At 34.1% G+C, this 27,371-nt stretch overlaps 2 protein-coding genes across 2 annotated transcripts in view; both read right to left on the bottom strand.

Annotated features, from left to right (window-relative positions):
* Positions 1 to 1,457: 1,457 nt before the first annotated feature.
* LOC141344389 (maternal DNA replication licensing factor mcm6-like) lies at positions 1,458 to 15,757 on the bottom strand. The gene is made up of 17 exons (XM_073849275.1): positions 15,663 to 15,757; positions 15,439 to 15,585; positions 14,001 to 14,111; positions 12,735 to 12,984; positions 10,345 to 10,510; positions 10,031 to 10,176; positions 8,225 to 8,375; positions 6,840 to 6,981; positions 6,591 to 6,732; positions 5,583 to 5,690; positions 5,336 to 5,491; positions 4,935 to 5,063; positions 3,656 to 3,817; positions 3,448 to 3,552; positions 3,001 to 3,175; positions 1,669 to 1,808; positions 1,458 to 1,580 (listed from the first exon to the last, which is right to left on the bottom strand). Exons 1-17 carry the CDS (start codon positions 15,755 to 15,757, stop codon positions 1,458 to 1,460), a joined length of 2,448 nt encoding a protein of 815 aa, XP_073705376.1.
* Positions 15,758 to 17,850: 2,093 nt separating this feature from the next.
* The window catches only part of LOC141343894 (cullin-1-like), a 24,296-nt gene continuing 14,775 nt past the window's right edge, over positions 17,851 to 27,371 (bottom strand). The window contains exons 11-19 of the mRNA XM_073848561.1: positions 24,778 to 24,895; positions 24,599 to 24,675; positions 24,376 to 24,507; positions 22,760 to 22,852; positions 22,603 to 22,650; positions 21,797 to 21,879; positions 21,568 to 21,673; positions 20,931 to 21,044; positions 17,851 to 18,533 (exon numbers count right to left, since the gene is read on the bottom strand). Coding sequence (XP_073704662.1) covers positions 18,453 to 18,533; positions 20,931 to 21,044; positions 21,568 to 21,673; positions 21,797 to 21,879; positions 22,603 to 22,650; positions 22,760 to 22,852; positions 24,376 to 24,507; positions 24,599 to 24,675; positions 24,778 to 24,895 — 852 coding nt within the window. The 3' untranslated portion in view covers positions 17,851 to 18,452. The remainder of the gene's footprint in view (positions 18,534 to 20,930; positions 21,045 to 21,567; positions 21,674 to 21,796; positions 21,880 to 22,602; positions 22,651 to 22,759; positions 22,853 to 24,375; positions 24,508 to 24,598; positions 24,676 to 24,777; positions 24,896 to 27,371) is intronic.

Raw genomic sequence — 27,371 nt, 5'->3', positions numbered from 1 at the left:
TGATACTGCCCTTCAGAAGCTATTTACATGTTTCCCAGAAGACAAAATAAGCTCAGCTTACCCTGATCTTCAAATTCAAAGAGCCAGCTCTTAATGCATAATGTTTTCTTCTGAAGCATCAGTGAGTGTTTGAACCTTCTGTAATAGTTGCTTATGAGTCCCTCAGTTGTCCTCGGTGTGAAAAGATGGATCTCAAAATCATAGCCATTGTTGAAAAGGGTTCATATACACAAAAATGCTGTTCAGGACAAACAAGGAACTCAAACAACCATCACTAAACAAAACAAATAAGTAAAAAAAAAAACCAGCATTGTCCCTTGTGGACTATATGTAAATGGCTTTCATGTAAAATATCTTATTCAGGTCAGATAAATTACATGCATTTTGAATAAATAATTAAGACTATGCAGATTCTACAAGGTGTATGCAAACATTTGACCTCATTTGAGTTTAGGAATACTGCATTCACACAATAACAAATATATTGTGTTTATATTCTTTTAATAGGACTATTTTAATAAACTATCTCTATATAGGGAACCAACAAAACATCTCTTTAGTGTCAGAAACCATTTTAGTTGATTAGTAACAAATAAAAGAGGTCAGCAGCTAAGCCTCAATTTAAGAATACTATTTAAAAAACACACAAATATTGTGATTTGGAAAACAAAGACTATCAAGATGTCGACAGTGATGCCTTCATGTTCTTGTCAGACAGAGATTAAATTAAATTAAATATTGTTTTTACTTTAGTGAAATTGCTAATTTTCCTCAAAATGTTATACATTTGTTTTTTTCAACATAATTGATTTGTGCAATTTGCCATCTATATGTGATCCCGGACCAGGACCTGGTCTTTAGTATGGGTATATTTGTAGCAATAGTCAAAAATACATTGTATGGGTCAAAATGATATATTTTTATTTTATGCCAAAAATCATTAGGATATTAAATAAAGATAATAAGAGATATTTTGTAAAATGTCCAACCATAAATATATCAAAACTTAATTTTTAATTAGTAATATGCATTGCTAAGAACTTATTTAAACAAGTTCAAAAGCAACTTTCTCAATATTTAGATTTTTTCTGCACCCTCAGATTAGTTTTTTGTGTTTATTATTGTCATATGCCAACAAACCTTGCATCAATTAAAAGCTTATTCAGCTTTCAGATGGTCAAAAATGGACCCTTATGACTGGATTTGTGGTCCAGGGTCACATATGATGGTTTCATAGATTGTTGTAACCTTTTTCTACTGCACTTTGTATTATTAATGTTTCTGTCAATATAAGAGATACTAGGATCCACTGCCATCTAGTGTTCAATAAACAAACACCACAAATGCAAAACATAAGTTATTTATTTTTTCTAGTTCACTCAATCAAATGTTGCTTGTTATATTAGTCATGATTTAAGAATATAGAAGAATCAATCAGTAAAAATGATCAAGCTTGACTAGTCTTCCAGTATATAATTGGGATTCACCACCAGAAACGGATCTTCCTCCATAACGGGCTCGTCTCCATCCTCACTGATCTTCTTCAGCCCTGTTTTAGTCAGCTCTATGATGATGTGATCCTTAAAAAGAAAGTGTGTTACACTGCTTCAGTTAAAGTTTCAGTAAATGAAGGCTTTTCAAGTTGATTAAAGAGTGATGAATACTAACAAAATGGATGAGTCTGTATAGAACTTTCTCAATGAGATTCTTCTTAGCGACCAGTTCAGCTTCTGAATCGATTTCACTCTCCATTTCCTTCAGGTACCAGTTAATGAGTTCACTTTTCTTCAGAGATGACTCTTCATCCACTAAAAACACAAACCTCATTCATTTCAAAAGACACACTTAGAAATATAGAGCAGGTAAGAAAACGGAATATACAGGTTTATTTCATCAAATAACAACCTGCTGCCTGGAATCATTTGAGATCAAAACGAATCCAAGAATTATTAAAAAATTAACTATAAAAATTGCAAACCGGTTGGTTAGTCAAACACTTAAAATAAAAATGGTAAAAATGTCAAGCCTTGTCGATAAAATGAATGCCTATTAGCAAATATTGCAGCATTTTATAGTCAAATGGCCCTGGGTAAAAAAAAAAAAAATTGCAGTTTTAATGGGTTTCAATGGACATTTTTGTCCTTAAGGTCCTGAGTGTGAGTATTTTTTTGTACTGAGGATAAAATGCATGTATTTATTTATTTATTTTTGAAGGAAATGGTGAAATAAAGGTTTAATAAAAACAAACAACTGAGCCAAAATTTATGCAGTTGGCATTAACACAGGCAAAACTGAAAAGGACAAAATTGTGCATAAGGTCACACAGGGGTTAAGAATTGCACAGTAAAGCATGATTTAAATTGCAAAATATTTACAATTAAAGTAAAGAAAACACACCTGACCCTGGACCACATTTATACATGACCTGAAAGCTAAATCAATAAGCTTTCCATTGATCTGTGGTTTGTTAGAATATAGATATTTGGCCAAGATAGAACAATTTGAAAATCTGGAACCTGAGGGTACAAAAAAAAATTAAATAAAATCAAAATAAAGAAAAAAAAAAAAAAAAAAATCACATTTAAAGTTGTTAGCAATGCATATTATGAATAAAAATGAAGTTTTGGGGAAAAAAAAAAAAAAAAAGTAGGCAGGAAATTTACAAAATCTTCATGGAGCATGATCTTTTTGGCATAAAAGAAAAATTTATTATTTTGACCCATACAATGTATTTTTGGCTTTTGCTACAAATATTTTTGAGGTCAAGGGTCACACATAATGAAATAATGTATAGTAAAAAAAAATAAAAAATAAATAAAAGTAATGTGTGTGTGTGTGTGTGTGTGTGTGTGTGTGTGTATAAATTATAAATTCATAAATAATAATGCATAATAAAAATGCAAAAAACTTGAAAAATGCATAAAATACATTTCAGGGCATGAATATATAAATAATATCTAAGATATGTTATTATAATGGGGTAAAAATATCAGGACTCACATTGTTCCATCTTTTGCATGTGCAGCACCAGCAGGTTGGAGATCCTTTTATACTCTGCGAATGACATTCTGACAGCAGGTTTGGCCGCTGACGGCTTCTCCTGCTTTTCCACCTCACCAGTGTCCATGGCCTCCACCGCATGGCCGTTCACTTCACCTCCATTCTGACCTTCTGTCTCTTTATTAAACAGGTCATTCTTATCTATGGAACAACCCAAATCAGTCAATTTACAGTTATGACCTCTGATATTTAGTTTTGATTTTTCTATTGCTGTTAAAATGATACATTTGCAACAAACTAGATTGGCAAAAAGTATCTGGCCAATTAAAACACTTAATTGCCAGCAACAAACAAATAAAGCTTATTTTTTACTGTTAGAAAAATGGTCTAATTTTTTAAAAAGGTATTGAATATTAAATGGTATAAAAGATGCCTCTCACCATTTACATTGTCATCATCCTGCTCCTGGTCAAAATTGATGTCGGGGGAGTCCACACGAATAATAGACTTATTTAGTAGTCTAAATGCCTCTTTCACGTGTTTGGGTTGAACCTTTCCAAAGAAAGACGAGGACACATTTCAATCTATACATTAGCCATGTTTGATGCACAATGGTGCATGCTGAAACATCATCCTTTACACAATGAATGCACACCTCATCTGAGCAGTAGAGTCTGGCCATGGCCTCGGACAGACGCAACATGCTCTCCAGCTGCCTCACTGTGATGCGCCAGGCTGATTTGGTGGTTCCACCTCCATCCCGCTGCCGCAAACGCTTGTACTGGTCCACCACAAACTCCTGAGCCTCTGAGGTGATCTACAGATTCAGGGTTATGAGGTGAATTATAAACTTATTTATCATCACCAATCAGGTCATTCTACAGAAATGACTCGATTAGTGTGTCCTCTTTGGTATGGCAAGATGTCCTAAAATGTATTACTTTTCTAACATTTAAACTTAGACCACATTATTAGATGAATTTTTGACTTTATGAAAACACAAATGACAGCTTAATGATTTTTTTTTTAATCTTTTTTGTGCATTAATTTTACCCATAAGGAAGGTAACACCATTGACAGTAACAATTCTCATGATGTATACATTTTATATAATGGCTGCTGCAAGGTATCAAACCATCATTGAAATATCGTCACTCATGGTATATTCACTATTAAGTCATTTAATCCATTTGTATTTTAGTTTTCCCTAATAAAGCAGGTCATACCAGAGGGTTTAACTAAAAGCTTCATATGAAATCATGAGATAAATGAGAAAATTTCTGATTACTGAAAAGGGTCAGTGGACTTATCATAGGCCTTTCTTCATAGATCTTCAGGAAATGGGAAAGAAGGAAATCAAGTGATGTCAGTGTGATTTTTTTTTTTTTTTTTCAAAATAAAGGATTTTTGTTAAACTGTAACACCAGCGACAACTCCAGGGGACCACTACTTTCATTATATATTATTGTTTTAAAACATTTAGCATATTTTTTGTCATTTGCATCATATATTTGATAATTATGAATACATTATTGTATTTTAAAATGGTAGAAAAACCTGTTTTTGACTTTCCTCTGTACATGGTTGTGGGGATGCGCAGTTTAATGGTGAATTCTATATAATTAATTGAAAATTGATGGCTCAAGGTGGTGTAATTGTTCAAAAATATTGTTTCATTTTAAAATACGAAAAAAAAAAAAAAAAAAAAAAAAGTGTAACCCCAAAGTGTTTTTCAAGTGTAATTTTCCATAAAGGCAAGGAACAGAAAAATGTACATTTCCATAGAATGACCCAATCGTCATTTGTGTCATTCCAAACTATGTATGACTTTATTTTGGCTTTCTAGCTCCAAAAATGGCGAAACAAAGATTGAGATCTACAGCAAAGGACAAGATTTCAGTGAATATCAACTGGAATAATGTATAGCATCTTGCCTTTGGCTGAAACTGGCGGGCAAACAGTATGTATCTCTGGACCTCTTCAGTACTGTAAACTCTTTCTACAGACTCAATGTTCCTGGCATGAAGATCTACAATCCGGCGGGCAATGGCATAGTCTGTTACCTAGAAGAAAAACACAAGATTTGTCTTTTTGCACTTTTCAGATGCACACTACCATTCAAAAGTGAAGTTGGTAAAAAAAAAAAAAAAAAATGTTTAAGGCTTTAGAAAGATGTCTCCTCTGCTCACAGAGGATGCATTTATTTGCTCAAAAACACAGGAAAAAATAATTTAAATAAAATGTTTGAATTTTAAAATGTAATTACTGTAATTTACGGTTTTATTAAAAAACAGCATTTATTTGAAATACATCAAGCAATCAAATGCAGTCTGACCTCATTGCATTCATCCACCAATATGAAGAAAAGATCAAATCTGGACATGATGGGTGCCGACATGTTGACGTTCTGTTTGAGAGACTTGGCGCGATTGTATCTGCCATCTATAGGGTTGGCAGCAGCCAGGATGGAGGTGCGAGCATTCAGAGTGGCCTTGAATGTATATACAGGTAAGATGAGGTGGATTTTGGATTAAATAGACAACATTTTCAGACTTTAGACATGCTGACAGAGGGACACACACCTTAACACCCGCCTTTGTGATGGAGATGGTCTGTTGCTCCATGGCTTCATGAATAGCCACCTGGTCCTTAAGGTCCATTTTGTCAAATTCATCAATACAACAAACCCCCTATAAACAAGACATTAAATATGCAATGGCCATCATATTTCAGGGATGTTCTACAATTTGGGGAAATGGTAAGAAACAATAAGAAAAACAATCAAATTGCAATTTTTCTGATCGAAAATTGTAATTGCAATTTAAAATTAGATTCAAGGAGAAGTTCACTTCCAGAACAAAGATGTACGGGTAATGTACTCACCCCTTGTCATCCAAGATGTTCATGTCTTTTTTTTTTCAGTTGTAAAGAAATTGTTTTTTGAGAAAAATTCAGGATTTTTTTCCATATAGTGAACTTCAATGGTGCTCCGAGTTCACGCTTCCAAAATGCAGTTTAAATACGGCTTCAAACAATCCCAAATGCAGTTGTAAACGATCCCAGCCGAGGAAAAAGGGTCTTATCTAGCAGAACGATTGGTTATTTCTTTTTTTTCTTTTAATTACAAATTTATATACTTTTTATCCTCAAACCCTCATATTGTCTTGCTCTGCCTGAACTCTGTTTTATACAGTTCAAGACAGTTAGGGTATGTCGAAAAATTCATTTAATTTTCTCCCTGAACTTCAAAATTGTCGTACATCATTTAACACCCAGTTAAGGGTGTTTGATCTTCTTTGCATGTTTACTTTGTTAGATAAGACCCTTCTGCCTCAGCTGGGATCATTTAGAGCCCTTTGAAGCTGCATTTAAACTTCATTTTGGAAGTTCAAACTCGCAGGCACCATAGAAGTCTACTAAATGTAGAAAAAACCAATTCTGGAAGTGAACTTCTCCTTTAAAAAAAAAAAATCCAGGTTTGCGGTGCTTGTTTGTAGGGCTACGCAATTTGCTCAAAATTGTGATATTATATATCAATATGGCTATTAAATAACACCACCACTATTAATAGTAATAATAAGAAGAAATACATTATCAGCCAGCATGAGGGCTCCTGCTTCAATGACAAACTCATGTGACTCCTCATCTTTGACCACAGCAGCGGTCAGACCAGCGGCACTGCTGGCTTTACCGCTAGTATACACCGCTCTGGGAGCAAAATCCTCCACATGCCTGAAAGAAAAAGAAAAAAAAAAAAATTCATCTCAATCCAGCCATTAGACTCTAGATATTTTATATTTAAACTGTCAGCGAAACTGTTTCCTATGCATTTTATTTACTTGAGAAACTGGCTCTTGGATGTACTCGGGTCTCCAACTATACACACGTTGATGTCGCCACGTAAAGATGTTCCCTCCATGGTCGTTTTGGCAACACCACCAAATAACATCAGCAGAATCCCACGCTTAATTTCATCATTACCTGAAAAAACAAAGCCAATTGTGATTAAGCAAGCTGCCAGTTTAACCTAAAAGACGTGACTTATATTCCACTTGATTTTCAGGGTTATCTCCATTTTTTGTTGTGATCAGATAAATCTTGTTTACTTCATACTAAATGTGACCTTTGTCTTAAATAGCACAGGTATATTTGTAGCAATAGCCAAAAACACATTGTATGGGTAAAATCATCATTTTTTCTTTTATGGCAAAAATCATTATGATATTAAATAAAGATCATGTTCCATGAAGATATTTTGTAAATTTCCTATCATAAATATATTAAAACATAATTTGTGATTAGTAATATGCATTGCCATGTACTTCATTTTAACAACTTTAAAGGTGATTTTCTCATTATATGTGACCCTGGACCACAAAACCAGTCATAAGGTTAAATTTTACAAAACTGAGCTGTATATATAATATGAAAGCTCAGTAAATAAGCTTTCTATTGATGTATGGTTTGTTAGGATAGGACAATATTTGGCCGAGATACATCTATTTGAAAATCTGGAATCTGAGGGTGCAAAAAAAAAAAATCAAAATCCTGAGAAAATCACCTTTAAAGTTGTCCAAATTACGATCTTAATGCATATTACTAATCAAAAATTACATTTTGATGATCTTTACTTAATTTCCTAATGATTTTTGACATAAAAGAAAAATCAATAATTTTGACCCATGCAATGTATTTTTGGCTATTGCTACAAATATACCCCAGCGACTTAAGACTGGTTTTGTGGTCCAGGGTCACATATGGATTTTTGTACCCTCAGATTCTAGATATTCAAATGGTTGCATCTCAGCCAAATATTGTCCTATCCAAACAAACATACATTAATGGAAAGCTTATTTATTCAGCTTTTAGAAAATGTATAAATCTCAATTTCAAAAAATGGACCCCTATGACCGTTTTTGTGGTCCCACTTTTTTTTTTTTTAAGGTAAGCACATTTGCAGTCATTTGTAATTATCTAAATCGATCTAAAATGTGTTATGCTGCTTAATATTGCAAACTGGTATTTGTACTGGTATCATATTACTTAAATTTATTATCATAAACACACTGGTTTGTATCGCAGATAGTTTTATCACTTGCTGCAGCTTGTCATTCTTCTAGATATTTAGCTATAGCTAAATATAATAGCTTACTTCTGAATTACAAAATATAAGGTGAATACAATATCCCATAAACAATGAAAACACTGATAATTGAAAACTGACCATGAATGGTGGGGAAGAGACTTGTGCAGAGGTTGTGATAGAGATTCTTGTCTTGGCTCATCTCAAACACTTTCTCCCATTCCTGCACGGTCATCTGGTTCTTTACACTCTCAGCTGTCTGATCCTCCTGACGAAGCTCCTTCCCTCCAAACTAAGACCACAGAGGGAAAAAAAAATAAAAATAAAAACACTGAAATAAACTTGAAGTCTATCATAAACCTGACAAGAAATATAGATAGAATGTTTACATGTAATGTCAAAACACATCCTCATCGGCTGTGAAAGCTTTACTGTTTCAGTCAATGGCTTCAGCTACCTAAAACTATTGGCACTGGCAGTTGCCAAAATTTTAGTGCATCACATTCATCTTTATAGATTTTATAGCTCAACTCAATATAGATAGTTTCAAAGCAGCTCCACAGTAATAAAGAAAATAACAGTATTGGTGTTGCAAAGTACTTCAATGACAAAACAACTTGAGCCATAAAGCAGCCAGCAAAGACAACAGTGTCATTTTTCAGCTCAATTTAGTTAAATGACCGTGTCAATGTTGCAAAGTTCGTTATTAAGCAACCTCAAATCAACTAAAAAGCAGCTCTACAGAGAATAATGTCATTATTCAGCTCAAATCAGTTAAGTGTTAATTCTATTTAGTTCAATAACAGCTTAAATTATCAAATTATGAAACAAGCTTAATCCGTTATAAGAAGCTCTACAGAAGGCAATAGTGTCATTTACATAATGACAATAGGGTTGTAACAGGTGAACTGCTGCCTACTAGAGACAGCTTTCCTTGATTTGTTTGCCTTCTTTAAAGAATTAAAGTGCATTAAATCTGAACACACTAGACTAGAACCACTAGAAGAAAAATATAGACATTTCAGAAGGCAAATTTAAGGAAAATGTAAAATTAATCAAGTTAATGCTCAAAAATGTCCAAGCAAATATCTAGTAAATGCACAAATACAATATATGTGATCCTGGACCACAAAACCAGTTATAAGGATCAATTTTAGGAAATTGAGATTAATACATCATCTGAAAGTTTTCCATTGATACATGGTTTGGTAGGATAGGACTATATTTGGCCAAGAAACTATTTCAAAATCTGGAATTTGAGGGTGAAGAAAAAAAAAATCTAAATATTGAGAAAAAAAAAAAAAATCACCTTTAGAGTTGTCCACATGAAGTTCTTACACTGCAAAAAATTCTGTCTTGTTTCCAGCTAAAATATCTAAAAACTCTTAAATCAAGAAGAATTTTCTAGACAAGTAAAAACTCTTGTTTTTAGAAAAATCAATCAAAATAGAGTTTTTGTTTGAAACAAGCAAAATAATCTGCCAATGGCATAAGCAAAATAATATAGTTGTCTGCTTGAAACAAGATTATTTTTGCTCGTTTCAAGCAAAAAAAATCAATTTTGACTTATTTTTTCTGAAAACAAGACAATTTTTACTTGTCTAGAAAAATCCTTCTTGATTTAAGAATTGAGATATTTTAGCTGGAAACAAGACAAAAATCTTTTTTTGGAGTGTAGCAATGCATATTACTAATCAAAAATTAAGTTTTAAAACATTTACGGTAGGAAACTTACTAAATATCTTTACGGAACATGATCTTTACTTAATATCTTAATTTTTGGCATTAAAGCAAATAAAACTATCATTCTGCCCCTTACAATGTATTTCTGGCTATTACTACAAATATACCCATGCTACTTAAGACTGGTTTTGTGGTCCAGCCAGGGTCACATATATAAAGCAATGAATATCTGCTGCAATTTGTTTTGTGGTAAACGGCTCTCACCCGTGGGTTAGTTGGGGCCACATAGTTGGCCAGGAAGGCCAGTCTGTAGGAGAGTTCTCTGACACCCAAAGCCTTGAGTCCCTGAATACCATCAGCCTCAAAGCCCTCCTTCCCCGTCACCCTGCTGCTGGTTTCTGCCCGTGTGCCTGCAAAGATTAGTAATAGTCAATATGATTGAAAAGCGTAGACAACAAATGTATTTACTCACAACAGGCACGTCGACAAATGGCTTCCTATTAGTTTTCAAACAGTAAAGACAGATCCATCAATTTTAGACAAACTCCTGCATACATATAGAAAAAACTGATTAGCACCAGCAAGAGCCATGGCGGACACATCAGGCACAACTATCAGTGTGCCGGTGAAGTCACAACGATCTCCTGCCTGCGCGGTTTCCACAGCCTCCGCCCTCAGAACTACTTCCACACTGCGGGGAATGGAGCCTCGCGGCAGCTCCGCCTGCGTCTCCTGAATGCGCACCTGATGGTGAATCAGGACAAACTACTCATGCATCTTACATCAATATACAGCGACAGTCAACTTAGAAAAATAATATTTTAAAAAAATTCATGATGCTTTAAATATTTACACAGATGAATTACACAAAATAGCTTAATAAGGACTTGAAGTTATGGCATAATTTTTGGTATATGAGATAATCTGAATTTAAAAATCCCAAATAGCAAAGACATTTTAAACATAAAATAATTTATTTTTTTTGCCATTTTAGCAAAAAAAAAAAAATTCTAGTCACCCTAATTTCAGTTCATCGTTATAATGTGTTGAGCCTTTTATGTAATACAGACTGTTTCAAAGCGGATTTACTGCAATAAACAAAACATTAATGTTACAAATTTTAATTATGAAATGAATAAAAAAAAATCAGGCTTAAAGCAGATCTAAAAAGACATCATTCATATAGTCATTATTCATAACTTTAACTTCAAAATTTAAATGCACAAAATAGGAAAGAGTGTATAAAAAAGGCAACTTTGTTTTATTTTATTTAGTTATTTCCAGGTTTCAAAATTTCAGTGCGTCACTATAAAAGTCAAGCCACATGCTTTATACAATATAAATTATTTCAAAGCAGTTTCACAGTAATAAAACAAGAATTAACAGTATTAAAGTATTTTCTTCAATTATGAAACTAATACAATTTCAACTCTAAAGTAACTCTAAAAAGACGGTGTTATTCATAACCTTGTTTTAAAGATAACTTAATTTACTTAGATGTTCATGCCTCTCTTTCTTCAGTCGTAAAGTAATTATGTAATTTTAAGGAAAACATTTCAGGATGCCTGCGAGTTTGAACTTCTAAAATGCAATATAAATGCAGCCCTGAAGGGCTCTAAATGATCCCAGCTGAGGAAGAAGGATCATATCTAGTGAAACAAACTTATTTTCTACAACTTACAAACTTTCTAACCTCAAATGCCCGTTTTGTCTAGCTCTGCATCTGCTCTCTATATTCCGGTTCAAGACAGTTAGGGTATGTCGAAAAAAAAACCTCATTTGATTTTCTCCTCCAACTTCAAAATGGTCCTACATGGCCGTTTTACCTTTTTTTTTTTGTAAAGGTAGTTTTATCTTTGCATGTTAACTTTGTAAACACTTGATTGGTACCTCTGCAGCAATGTAGGATGATTCTGAAGTTGAAGAAAATCAGATGGAAGTTTTTCAACATACCCTAACTGTCTTCAAGATGAGCATTTGGGGTTAAAAAGTATATAAATTGTCAATGACCGTTTCACTAGATAACACCTTCTTCCTTGGCTGGGATGATTTAGACGCCTTCAAAGCTGCATTTAAACTGCATTTTGGAAGTTCAAACTCGAGGGCACTATAGAAGTCCACTATATGTAGAGAAATCCTGAAATGTTTTCCTCAAAAAACATTTCTTTACAACTGAAGACAGACAGACATGAACATCTTGGACGACAAGGGGGTGAGTAAATTATCTGCAAACTTTTGTTCTGGAAGTGAACTTCTACTTTAATACAGTTTTCCCTAATTTGCACATGTACACATTAGCATATTGTCATAAATTCGCATAAAGTGATTAAGTCATTTTGTGATCAACAGCTCCTGTAAATTGGAAATTGTCAGATTTTTTTGGACTACCACTTTGGATGTTGTCAGAAAGTTTTGTAGCAATTGTAGCCTGGGTGTCCCCATACTGCCTTGCGCAGCGCGATTTTATTCACGCTTCTAGTCAGTCTGGAAACCATGGACCTAATTTTCACCTAAGATAGGGAACCAATCACAGAACGGGGAGGGAGCAGCAAGACGATGACGCCTTCTATGCGACTCACCGAAGGATCCAGCATGGCAGCAGACGCAAAGTTATCTTTCGTGTCTACACCATGGTCTACACTGGACGCGAGCGGCGCGACAAATGACATTAGAACGCAAGTTTATTTTGAAAAAAGAGCAACTTTTGGCGTTCGCTCTACATACGTCATCCGGTATAATTGAAACGATTGGCTATGAGCTACGCACAGGCGCATTTGATAGACATTCGTATCGCCCAATAAACGGCTCTGGGCATTCGTAAACCACGCCTCAAATACGAGAAAATGAACATGTGGTTCCCAGACCACGAATCATGACGAAGTCATAACGTGGTCTGGTGATAGCCAGGCTATAGCAATTGCAAATTGTCCAAAAATGTCAAAATTGCTTCAGATCAGCACATTCCTACCTTCTGGAAGTCGACGAAGCGGGACTTGTTGGTGTCAAGCATGAAGCGGCGGCGGTTGGCACACACAGGGTTCTTGCAGATGGTCGGCTGTGTGTATTTGAACTGCTGCTCCACGTCTTTGATGACAGACTGACAGTCCAGACAGAGGAAGGTGCCGCTGACCAGCTCTGGGTGCACGGGGTGGGTTCGCACCACTTGACCGCTGATGCGCAACAGAGTGCCGATGCGAGCGGTGGAGAGCTCACGGATCCTGGAGAGCAGAAAGCAAAGAACCTTACTCATTTCACATGCAAAGACGTTGCCAAATCATAACACTGGCAGTTTGCACAGAAAAATTTCTATTACAATACGCTAAAGGGGTCATCGGATGCAAAACTCACTTTTACATGTTGTTTGAACATTAATGTGTGCGTGTAGTTTGTGTACACAACCACCCCACAATGATAAACCCACCCAGTGGTATTTTTAATCTTTAAAAGTAATATCCCCTTTTTAAAATCAGGTCATTCTCAGCTTTTTGTCAGTGTGACGACACACAGACAGAGGCCGCTCCCACTATAGTTGAATGACATGAGCGCCTTACCACCGAGCTGAAACAGTCCGACTCCAATCGCCATTGTGTGACTCAGGTGCAGGGGAAGACAAGAATGTCTCAGATTGAGCGATTGAGGTGTTCTGTTGTGGGATGTAATAATGAACATAGCCGTCGTCATTTACTCCTGACATCTGAGGCACTGAAGACGCATAGGATTAACGTTACTTTCGTTTTTGAAAGGAAAGCGTCGATCCCGATCTACATATGCCTCTATGTTCGTGCGAATCGTTCCTGATGCAGCTTCACCCACAGCAGAAGCGAGTATAAGTGTTTTTTATGCATCTTTGCGAATAGCCTTTCTTGAAAATGTGCTCGTTGGCAAGTTTCGCCGCTAAATGCGGCTACAGTAAACATTGCATGATTAACATAACATGATTTTTTGCAGAGCTGATTTTAACAAGGTAAAAGGGTGTTTTATTACACTACTATTGAGAATTTTAAACCAAAGTATATTATAGACTTTTCATTAAGTCCCTAAAGAATCATATGAAAATGGGCATCCGATGACCCCTTTAAGAAATGTCTGGTAAATGTCTGAAAAATAGGGTGGGAACAAATTTAATTTAAAACAATTACAATGATAAAAATAAACAGATTTAAAGCATGATACAAGCAGTGCTTGATTAAAAGGTCTAACCCTGCAAAACAAACTTTGAAACCAAAATACGTACTTTTGTCTAGATGGAAAGTCTGAAAATGCCACATAAAATTCTTTGGATGGTGGAATATTTCCATGATCTCTGGCAAAGTGGCGAACTGCTCGGCAGAGATACGGGTAAACCCTGGAAAAACATTACAGATGACATTGAAAATTTGAAATTAAGATGAAACTTTGTAGCAAAACATACAATTTATTTATTTACCAAATGATAATACTCCAGTAAGTCATACATAAACACTCAAAAACTACCACAGTGCACGACAACAAACAAAATGACAATTAAAATCTGCTAACTTATGCTTCATTTATTTGCCAAAGGTAATATGTTATCCGACTATTATTTTGTATGCTTTCTTGAAGTTTGGTAGATGCAATTGAAAATTTTAAAATGACAGAAAAATAATACAGTCTTACTTTCTGAAAGTTAACATTTTTTGTAGGGACATCAAATTAAAATATTTATAACAAATAGTCAATCTCATTTTATTCAAATAAGTGATACTAAAAAAGTATTTTTGTTTTATGATGCATGCATTTTTTTGTATATTTAATGGTGTGTCTAATGTAATGTAACTGTTTTGGGATAATAAACTTTTAGATACATACACTAACAGTCAAAGATTTTTTGTTTTTTAAAGAAGTCTCTTCTGCTCACCAAGCCTGCATTTATTTTTTGAAATATTTTTACTATTCAAAATAATAACCGTTTTCTATTTGAATATATTTTAAAATGTAATATATTCCTGTGATCAAAGCTAAATTTTCAGCATCATATCGTCACATGATGCTTTAGAAATCATTCTACTATGCCGATTTGCTGTTCAAGAAACATTTTTATTATCATCAATTTAAAACAATTGACTACTTTTTTTTTTCAGGATTATTTGACAAACAGAAAAATCTAAAGATCAGCATTCATCTGAAAAAAAAAAAAAAACTTTTGTAACATTATAACATTCAAAAGCTTGGAGTCAGTATAATTTTTTATTTCTTAGGGGAAAGAAATGATAGAAATTAATACTTTTATTTAGCAGGGATGCTTTAATATGATCAAAGGTGATGATAAAGACATTAATAATGTTACAAAAGAATTCTATTTCAGATAAATGCTGTTCTTATGAACTTTCATTCATCAAAGAAACCTGGGGGAAAATTCTACTCAGAATCAGTTTCAACAATTGTATTAATGAATGTTTTTTTGAACAGCAAATCAGAATATTAGAATGATTTTTGAAGGATCATGTGACTGGAGTAATGATGCTAAAAATTCAGCTGTGAAATCACAGAAATAAATTGCATTTTAAAATGCATTCAAACAGAATTTGAATTTAAATTTAAATGGTAAAAATATTTCAAAATTGTACTGTTTCTGCTGTACTTCGAATCAAAAGTACAGTACAGTAGTTATCTCTTTTTCCTTCTTTAAAGATGATATTGTCGCTGTTCACCTGTAATACTCCTCTTGAATGGTGGTGGCGAGCTGCTGGTTGTAGTGTTCGATGTTGCTGAAGCTCACGGTCAGTGTGTTTCTCTCTGGTCTGATCAGCTCTTGCGCGTCCGCCAGATATAAAGAGTCGCCGGTTTTATCCTGAAACCTAATCAACCAAACACATTTTACAAGTGACGCCAATTTAGCACTTCGTCTAAAAGCACTTGAAGCAACTGCACTCACTCTTCCAAAAACTCCAGAAATAACTTCTGACATTTCTCGGACAGTTCATCGCGCACTTGCACGCCGGCAGCCGTAGCTTCTACTGCGGGCTCCATCAGGTACACACTCGGCTCTCACACAAAACACCTGGACAAGGTAATGAGCCAGCCAATCATATACATGCGCCATAACGTCGACGTAATGACGTATTTTACCTCAGACGATTAACAACTTCACTTGTACATTTGGCGAATCAAAAAGTATTTTGGCGAATATAAAATTATATAAGTATGTTCGCTATACTTACGCAGCACATAACGATACCTACAAAGTACATTTTAAAATAAGTTTCATTAAAACATCGTTGCCCGTTCGCACTGAAGAAAATGACTCACTTCGAAAAACGTATGATTCGCGACGAATCATTCTTCTGAGCCGATTCTTTTCGATGAATCTGTATCTGTTCAAATACAATTGTAGATCTTTACGAGTCACAACTCACTGATTCAATCAGAGTGAATCTCAACCATGGGCGTCGGAAGCAAAATAAATGTGGGTGGGTCCTCCAGAAAAAAATACTGTAGGATATCAAAGTCCCTTTAAAGTATTCTATAATCTTTGAGTATATGCCATTTTCTGTAGTCTTGTGCCTTTTATTTAATGTGTTTTTACACATTGCAAATAGGTCATATTTACAAATATTACAAAAGACGGCTACAGAAGAACAATTTCAGTGGCGTAAGTGATAATACCGCTATCGAATCGTTTTTGACGCGGGAGACCCGAGTTCGCGTCCTCCTTTTGGTGAAATCATTTTCGAAATCGTCTCCCTTTTCACTTATATCATATCGGAAAGGCATTTGTTTATTTTTAAATTAATTAATTAAGTATCAGCTAGGGTTAGGTGTTTCTGAGCAGAAGTTACGCTGCTTTACTTTGCTGTGTTTCGGGAGTGGAGCAGGCACGACCGACTAGTGAAAACCCGGAATGAGTTTAATTGATATGGACTCTGAATAAGCCAAGTGGAATGAATTTGAGGAAACCACAGCATGTAATTTAAGGCTGTAGCTAAATGGAGTTTAATTTATTAAGGCATATCTCATACAATGGATTTGACTGAGTCTAACGGCGCTCTGAAAAGTGCAAAGACATACTCGGTAAAAGTGGGTGGGTCCAATATCATTGGTCTTCAAAAGTGGGTGGGTCCTGTCCCACCCAAGTACAATGGTTCCGACGCCCATGATCTCAACCATTTGTTATAAAACATTAAGAGGCAAAAATCTAATGTTTTGCTTCGAAAGGTACGTTAGCCAAAATATTAGACATATCTAACATAAAATCAACGCAGCTATTAAATGTAAGAAGCTTTGTTTTTTAAAGTCTCTTCTGCTCACCAGGCCTGCATTTATTTAATCTAAAGTAGGACAGCAAAAAATAACATTTTGAAACATTTTTAATATTTAAAATAGTTTTCTATTTGAATATACTTTAAAATGTAATTTATTCCTGTGATTTCATATCTGATTGTTTTGCAGTTACTCCAGTCACACAATCCTTCGGAAATCATTCTAATATTCTGATTTGCTGTTCTAAAAACATTTATTATTATTATTTTTTTTTGATGAACAGAAAGTTCAGAAGAACAGCATTCTGAAATACAAATCTTTTGTAACATTATAAATGTCTTTATCATCACTTTTGATCAGTTTAAAACATCCTTGCTAAATAAATAGCATTTTCCACCACTGACACTGACTCCAAGGTTTTGAATGGTGTAGTGTATAGGGTTACAAAAGATTTTTATTCCACATAAATGCTGATCTTAGGATCTTTCCGTTCATCGAAGAATACTAACACAATGTTTTAGATATTGCTAATAATAATAGTAATAAATGTTTTTTTTGTATCAGCATATTAGGATGATTTCTGGAGGACCATGCGACATTGCAGACTGGATTAATGATGCTGAAAATTTAGCTTTGATCAGAAGAATTCAAAAAAAAAAAAAAAAAAAAAATTATATATATATATTTGACCTGATGAGGATGAGAAGAGACATATTAATGACCATTTAGCATTTCAGGTCATATTTTGTACCCTTTTCATGGAAATTTGCTAGAGATGTCCTGAACATGCATAATTATATATGAATAATCATGTCTTACGGCTCTTCATGTAGTGACTCCACAGCATCAGAAATACATACAGAAACTTTTAATTCTTTTATTTAACACACATTTAAAAAAGTGAACCACACTATACAAATGGTTTTCTGGTAGCAGGTAACAATGCAGACAACACGTCTACAAACCTGTCCAACTCTTTCGCTCTTGGGTCGTGCAGCTAAAATTGCACCGCTTTCCTAAATTATTTCCTTTCTTCTCTTAAAACGTCTCCGAAGCCCCTCACTTGCTAAGATTTCAATGCATCTTTGTTCGTTTTTTACTTCATTTAAATGCTGATAGGCAATAACATGCTTAATGTGTAGGGTTTATTTCTGATTGGGTTTTTAAAACCTGCAATGTTTTATTTTGCGAGATTAAAGCTCGAGGTCTCTGTTTGTATGTATGTACATTTCCAATGCAGTCCGTCCATATGCAGGGCAGCGGTATAGTCCGTCTCTCGCACATACACTTTCACTGACGCGAACACACTCTCCTCTTCTGTTAGTCCGTTTGCTTTTTAAACTCAAAACAGGCCGAACATCAAGAGGAATGATATTTATTACCCGAGAGACAACTTAAAAAAAAAAAAAAAAAAAGTGAGAGTGAGAGAGACAGACAGTAAAGACGTGGAGGAGCGAAGAAATGTTTAGGCCAAGTAGCTGTAGGTGTCCTTCTCTCCATCCACCCTCTCCAGATATTCCTTCTCTATGAGGATGTCAATGCACTTCTGCAAAACATAACACAAAGTAGATATGAGTGCCATTCTGTGTGGGATAAACAGGGTTTCTGCAGGTTTTTATCTAAGACCAAGTCAAGAAAATGTAATGAATAAATTAAAGGGAACCCAATACTTCACTATAGCCTTATAATAACTTTTGGCAGTCTATAGTACTCCAAATGTTTTTCCTGCTACGACCGATTAGTGCAGCCCAAAACATGATGATAACTGACCATTTTCATCAACAATAATCAGCAAAATATTCATATTTTCTCCATTTCAGTGGCATTGTTTACATTCAGTGCCGCCAATAGATGCGTCGTCAAAACACTCCATAAGAAGGACTCTTAATTCAAGATACACTTAGTTAAAAAGCAATAATACATAAGATAAAAAGTCGTATTTTCTGAGAAATTTTCCAAGTGGAGTGAGTTTATAATTAAAGTAAACAAACATGTCGATGGAAAAAAAAATCAATGGTCAACAGAATACCTCTTCTTGTTTTAAACAAACTCACTTAATTTTGCTCAGTTTCTTAGGAAGCAAGACTTCATGTTTTTGCATTTCAAGTGAAAGTACCTTGATTTAAGGATGTTTAGATATTTGTATTGGAAAACAAAACAAAAATACTGAGGAAGATTTTCATTTTTTTGCATGTTATGACTATGAATTTAAGACTTTCTGCTCCAATATAAAACTTTTTAAGGCCTTCATTTGAGGGTGTATTAAAACTAGTGATCAACCGATAATTGACTTTTTATGTGCCCGATAACCGATATACAGAACCGATATTTATTTACTGTTATAAAGTGATACATCAGATAAAAAGTCTTATTTTCTGAGAAATTTTCCAAGTGGAGTGAGTTTATAATTAAAGTAAACAAACATGTCAATGGAAAAAAAAAATCAATGGTCAACAGAATACCTCTTCTTGTTTTAAACAAACTCACTCAATTTTGCTCAGTTTCTTAGGAAGCAAGACTTCATGTTTTTGCATTTCAAGTGAAAGTACCTTGATTTAAGGATGTTTAGATATTTGTATTAGAAAACAAAACAAAAATACTGAGGAAGATTTTCATTTTTTGCATGTTATGACTATGAATTTAAGACTTTCTGCTCCAATTTAAACCTTTTTAAGGCCTTCATTTGAGGGTGTATTAAAACTAGTGATCAACCGATAATTGACTTTTTATGTGCCTGATAACCGATATACAGAACCGATATTTATTTACTGTTATAAAGTGATACATCAGATAAAAAGTCTTATTTTCTGAGAAATTTTCCAAGTGGAGTGAGTTTATAATTAAAGTAAACAAATATGTCAATGGAAAAAAATCAATAGAATACCTCTTCTTGTTTTAAACATAAACTCACTTAATTTTGCTCAGTTTCTTAGGAAGCAAGACTTCATGTTTTTGCATTTCAAGTGAAAGTACCTTGATTTAAGGATGTTTAGATATATGTATTGGAAAACAAAACAAAAATACTGAGGAAGATTTTCATTTTTTGCATGTTATGACTATGAATTTAAGACTTTCTGCTCCAATTTAAACCTTTATAAGGCCTTCATTTGAGGGTGTATTAAAACTAGTGATCAACCGATAATTGAATTTTTATGTGCCCGATAACCGATATGCAGAACCGATATTTATTTACTGTTATAAAGTAAATAAATGAGTGAGTGAAGTAGGTCCATACTTCACTTTGATTTTCCTCCTCTCAGTCATCTTAAAAAAAAGTGTTGAAAATCACTTTGTTAAAAATGTTAAATTTAATCTTCATACAACAATAAAAACATTTTTTTATAAAAAAGCATCAGCTGTAACACTAACAAGCAAAATAAATGTAAAATGTCTAATGTTTTCAAATGAAGAAAAATAAAAAAACAGAAGTCATATTAACTTCATTATAATCTACATGTTTTAGTAGGTTTGTAAGCTGTTTAATATAAAGAGTGAAGAATAACTCACTGGATAATGTTAATTCTATGAATAATATTCTCTGGAATATTGTAAAATAATAAACAAAACATCGTATTTTATTGCATTTCTTAACTAGCATGATACATCGGAATTACTAATGTTTTTGTCGTTCTAGATTCTGACAAAGCACTGTTTATCTATGCATTTACACAGAACTAAACTCAAACTGCAATCGCTTGCGGAAATAATAAATAATTTCCATAGAGTTGTATTTATTTAGATGTGTTTTAGCAAAATAATGGTTAAATATTGAATCCGATATTTCAAAGCCGATAACCGATTATGGTAAAATGCTTAAATATTGAGAAAAATATTGGTAAATTGATATATCGGTCAATCTGTAATTAAAACCTCTCAAGAGCCACAGAAACCCTGTAAAAACTCTTGTTAACCGGAGTACATTTGTAAAACAGGAATAACCAACCTTGATGACGGGGACTCTGGGCTTGAACCGTGATGAGAGCTGGTTCAGAACCTCGGCCAGAAGTTGCTGATGCTTCAGAACCTTCCTCATCTTCATGATTCTCACTATTGCCGCCTGCACAAAGACAAACATGTTAAACTCAGTACTCCAAACACACATCACTAATACTTGGACTATTTTTGCAGAAATGAATACTTCAATTCAGCAAGGACGAGTTAAATGCATTAAAAAGTAACAATAAAGGCATTTATGTTATATTGTGATTTATAATGAAAAGATTCTATTTCACATGATGTTCTTTTGAACTTTCTATTCATCAATGAACCCTGAAAAATAAAACGTGTCAGTTTCCACAATAATATGAAGCAGCACAACTGTTTTCAACACTGATAATAATAATAAATGTTTCTTAAGCATCAAATCAGCCTATTGGAATGATTTCTGAAGGATCATGTGACACTGAAGACTGGAGTAATGATGCTGAAATCACAGGAATAAATTACACATTAAAATAGATTCATATTGAGATCAGTTGCTCAATTGCAAGAATGTTCCACAATATTACGTTTTTTATTGTATTTTATTGTACACCAAATACTTACAGCCTTGGTAATCATAATAGACTTGGATGTGATACCTGAATCAGGAGTTTCCTGTCCTCTTCGATGTTTTTATGGGTCGTTTCCTGTTCCTGTTTCTGCTCCGTCTTCATTGGCACGTTAATGTTCACTCTTAGTTTTTTACTGGGGAGAAAATACTTCAGCCATCAATATTCACAAATGAATATACCCTGCTGTATAAAAGGGCGAAACATTAAATATAGATTCATAACTGTTTGCAAGATGAGATGCACTCATATGACCTACTTTTTATAGCCCAGGAAGAGTTTTATGAGGGTGTCGGGTTTGAATTCCACTTCATCCACATTTGCATTCTCGTCCTCTAGAACCTGCACAGACACACACTGATGATTGCAACAGAAAACAACAGCAAATACACAACACGAGTCAGCAAAAAATGGCATACACAACCCATTGTATGTCTGTAAATTGAGGATTCAAATCTAGGAAAATTGGCATTCCATAGTATGAGTGGATTAAGAAGGATTGCCCAAACAACACCTAAATAGATGTTTGGCTATTGGTTAACACTATTTAAGGCCTAAGTTACATCAGCGGGAATGGAAAGTTGTTTTAAAGGTGGAGTAATTATATGTAAATAAAGCAAAACGGGCTAAATTATGAAAAAGGGACCACAAAACCGGTCATAAAGATACATTTTTTTTATTGAGATATATACATCATCTGAAAGCTGAATAAATAAGCTTTGTTAGGATAGGACAATATTTGGGGGAGATACAACTATTTGAAAATCTGAAATCTGAGGGTGCAATAATTATCAAAATATTTTTTAAAAATCGCTGTTAAAGTTGTCCAAATGAAGTTCTTAGCAAGTTTTTGATATATGTATGGTAGGAAATGTACAAAATATCTTCATGGATTAATGTTTTTTTAAATAAAAGGAATTTTGAAGAATTTTGGGCTATTGCTACAAACATACCCATGCTACTTAAGACTGGTTTTGTGGCCCAGTGTCACAATTGTGATTTCATTTAATCTTGACTTTGCAAAAATACTTTTTTTTTTTAAATAAAGACCAGAAAAATGCTTACCAGCAATTTGGATTTCAGTAATATCTGCAAAACCTGCACCAATATGTCCTAAAATACATAACAAATAAAAGCTCTGTTAGTGTGGTGAATCAAGATTTGACTGATATCTGGATCTTGTTTAGACTTATTGTTGAGAGTTCCCTTTTTGTTTCCTTACTATTTTGATCTGTGTGCTGTCCGTCAGCTGCTGGACCGTATAAACATCTTCTGTGTTATACTGCAGTAGAATGGCCATCTGAAACGTAGATGCCTATACGGACACACACAACCAGTCTAATTAATATTCATGCACTATTAATGCACCAAACGATGTAGCGATATCAAAATCTCACAATACGATAATATCACGTTATGAAGTCAACAATATGATATTATAGCAAAATAATAAAAAAGACATATGAAGACCTGGAAAAAATATGCTAAATTTTTACATTTTAAAGTTAAATTACTTTTTCTAATGCACTCAGAGTTCAAAATTAAACCATTAGAAAAATTAAGTCAGAAAAAAGTGTGAATTGACTTGCACCTAAACTTTAAAGCGGACTCAACCCTCTTTTATTTGTGGTATACTGTCTCAGTCTAAATTACATTCACACTGGTGTTTTAGAAAGCCAAACTAATTAGAATATAACAATAATAATAAAAAAAATTATATTACTGTTATTCCTATGACAGTAATAGCCATATATTGTAAAACAACTGCAGTGTAAAATAAATGAAAATGAATATTTCATAATATATTATTATAGTATATTATTTTAGCTTTACACTACAGTAGGGAAATTATAATTCTTCTTTCCTAATTTCTTGAAACAAATCTTGAATTTGGACTGCGGTAATGTCACCCATTTAAACTGCTAGCTGTCACTTTTAAGCATTTATTTTTGACAAATGTCAGTCTTTATTTTGATGGAAAACTCCAGCCTCAGTAAAAACAGGCTTACAAAAACGCATCTCCTTACAAATCTAGTCAAAATCTGTAATCCTCTGCCACGAAAATGAAGCATAACTGGTGGCTGTTGCATTCCCAAACGCATAAACTCACAGCACATGCAATAAACCAATTTACTGCATTCGCTGTAAACGGAGCCATTCTAAAGGGAACCTCGAGTTGATCGCTTAAATTAAGTGTGTGCTTCGCTTTGAAATGCACAACGAAAACAGACTTGATCAAGCCATATTGTACTTTCGGTTTTAGTTCATTTGACAGATACTGTGCCAAAGCATAATGGCCCAAAACACAACTTTAAAGACATTTTATGTTAGAATAGGAAGTTTAAATATAATACTCTTTTGCCCGGAAGACCTATCGTTTTATATCATCACGTGACCATGATAATATTGAGAATTACATCCCTATAAGTGCACGTATTTAGTAAATTTACACAACTATTCAAAGGTTTGTAGTCAGTAAGATTTCTTTTCTGAAAGAAACAAATACTTTATCTCAGTAAGGAGGCATTAAATTGATTAAAAGTGGCAGTAAAGACATGTAGAATGTCATAAAAGATTTCAATCATAACAAATAAGCATACTAGAATGTTTTCTGAAGGCCCATGTGACACTGAAGACTGGAGTAATGATGCTGAAAATTCAGCTTTGTACCACAGAAGTAAATTTCAAAAATGGATACCTAAAAATGCAATAATTTTTTTTGCAATTTTACTGTTTTTACTGTATTTTTATTCCAATAAATGTAGCCTTGCTAAGCAGAAGAGATTTCCTTTAAAAGTTAATGTTTGAAGAATTCAAGTCACACAAATCCTGTCACACCTGTAAGGTGTAGCGGTTTTTGAAGCAGTTGGTGACCAGTTCTCCTTTGGACAGATGGTAAAGCCAGGTGAGCTTTCGGCCACTGTGTCTGCTGGCATAGAAGGCTGTGAACCTTTGGTAGCTCCTCTCCAACTGTGTTGGATGAGAGAGATAACGGATTTACAAAAACCTTGGAAAGACCAAGAACAAGTGTTTTTACAAACAAGCATATTAGTATTATCACCTCAGATGGCAGAGCAAAAGTGCATGACTGCTGGAAGGGCCATGAACCCGAGCTCAACACCTGGATGCTAAAGTCCACTAGAAAAACACAACACAGCATTTATAAAGGACTTCAAGCAGAAATCAGGAAAGACAGTAGTATTTTATACCACAGGAAAGAAGAGAGTAGTTCATCCTTACGGTCTAAAGGCTCAGAGTTCGTGAGGTGCTTCTTGAACTGTTCGTTGAGGTCTTTGCTGACTCCAATGTCTTGGAACATGCGCTGGAGTTTTGATGTGTATTCAAAGCCACACGCTTGCTAAAAATGACAAAAAAGACAGTGTTAGACACAACGAGACCACAAGGATTGGGTGAAACAGAAAAACACTGATTTAAAAAACAATATATATACACTGCCACTTAAAAGTTTGGGATCAGTAAGATTTTTTATTCTTTTTTTTATTCAGAAAAGACTTTTCTGCTCATCAAGGTTGCATTTATTTGATTAAAAATACAGAAAAAAAACTAATATTGTGAAATGTTAATGCAGTTTAAAAAAGTGGTTTTCTATTTTAACATACTTTAAAATATAATTTATTCCTGTGATGCCAAGCTGAATTTTCAGCATCATTACTCCAGTATTCAGTGTCGCATGACCCTTCAGAAATCAATCTAATGTGCTGATTTATTATCAGTGTTGGGAACAGTGCTGCTTAATATTTCATTTGGAACCGGTGATACTTTTTTTTAGGATTCTTTGATGAATAAAATGTTAAAAAGAACAGCATTTATTTAAAATAGAAAACTTTTGTTCAAAGCTTTGGGTCAGATTTTTTTTTCTTTCTCTCTTTGAAAGGAATTAATACTTTTATTCAGCAAGGATATGTTAAATTGATGAAAAAAAAATGATAGTAAAGACTTGTATTGTAAGAAAAGAGAAAATAGATTTCTATTTTGAATAAATGCTGTTCTTAGTAACTTTTTATTCATCAAATAATATTGAAAAGACTATCACAGGAAAATTCAGCTTCGCATCAAAGGAATAAATTATATTTTAAAGTATATTATCATTTCACAATATTAATGTATTTTAAGAAGAGCATCACAGGTTCCAAAATAATAAGCAGCACAACTGTTTCCAACATTGATAATAAATCAGTATATAGGAATGATTTCTGAAGGATGATTTCTCATGTGACACTGAAGACTGGAGCAATGGCTGATGAAAATTCAGCTTTCCATCACAGAAATGAATTATATTTTAAAGTATATTAAAATAAAAAAAAATGTTATTTTGAAGTGCAATAATATTTCATAATATTACTTTTTTGGTATTTTTGATCAAATAAATGGAACTTTGATGAGCATAAGAGACTTTTTTTTTTTTTTAAAAAGCATTAAAAATCTTACTGATTCCAAACTTGAGGGTATATATTAGGGATGGGAAGATTCCCCGATTCACTCGGTGCATCGGTTTAAAACGTTAACGATGCGATGCATCGGTTTAAAAAGTGCGCATCGGATACAAATTGGCATTTGTATCGCGATGCATCGTTTCTAACATATCTGCATCGGTAAATCCCGATTTTTTTCTTTATAATTATTAAGAGACATACATACTTTTATTAGTGGACATACTTTTATTATTTAGAAAGTGGAAAATATTTTTAGATTGTTTTCTCCCCTCTGAACTGTTTCTCAAACACGTCTCCCTTCACTGCTGCGTGAATGACGTAGACTATCACAACACTACAGAGACCGGGGCGTGTCCAGAAAGTCACATAGAGCAGGGATTCTCAACCGGTGGCCCGCGAGATGGCTCAAAATTAACTTAAATTTTATCCTAAAATGGTCAAAGCACGGCCTCTTTCGTGTTCTGTGATTGATTGCTTTGGACTCGGCGCAGCAAGCCTCATCGCATACAGACTGAACGGCGGCTCAAAACTTTCAACCGCGGCACGCAAACATCATCAGAGACCTGCAAGGGACTGATTTTTTAGTCCCGCTCCTGCAGAAATGTATGTTATTTTGTCCCACTCCCACCAGCAAAAGCCCACATAAAAGTAACCTATACCCCCGCGGAAAAACGGGTCTCTACTTCATCTCTTGACTGCATGAAACAAACCCTCGCACTAATGTAAAAGTAAAGACGATCAGAGTAATAGTAACAATGACACTCTTGCATATCGGAGTCTAGGCACGCATAAATCCGCTGTTGATTCATGAACTAGTCATGCTTTCGGGGCTCTGATCCATAGTATTTTTGTGTGAAATTTCAAAATATTTGCATAGTTGTCAAAATGAATGTCTTGTGAGTGTTTTATAATGGATGCTCACCCAGAGGTGGATTTTGTAAGGGTCAGTGGTGTTTATGCACATATGAGCACCAGCATCAACAGATATAGTATGTATTTGCTGTATTTTTCATTTGTATGTTCATTTTATGATGGATACAAACAGTAGATATTCGGTCAGTCCAGTTCAAATGGACAGGTTTAGTGAGTGGTATTTTGGCATGTTGTTCTGTTTGGCAGGTTCACTTACTTTAGAAAAAGTACTCTGTAGTTGTTTAGAATGTCTGAATTAAAGAATTCAGGAGCTTTAAATCTGTCTAATATATATATATATATACACATAATCAAAAAGTCTTGGTTTTACTTGGTTAATAAATAATCAAACTCATTCACTGGCACCGCATCCTCTTTCACATCATCACATAAACTTGATCTAATTAGTTAGTGCTGAATTATCGCATCGTATCGTGATATGGGTGTGAATCGTATCGTATTGCATCG

This window comes from Garra rufa, chromosome 10 (assembly GCF_049309525.1).
Source record: "Garra rufa chromosome 10, GarRuf1.0, whole genome shotgun sequence".
Taxonomy (NCBI): Eukaryota; Metazoa; Chordata; class Actinopteri; order Cypriniformes; family Cyprinidae; genus Garra; species Garra rufa.
Note: the sequence above shows the minus strand (reverse complement) of the source record. Positions and strands in the feature narration are given on the sequence as shown.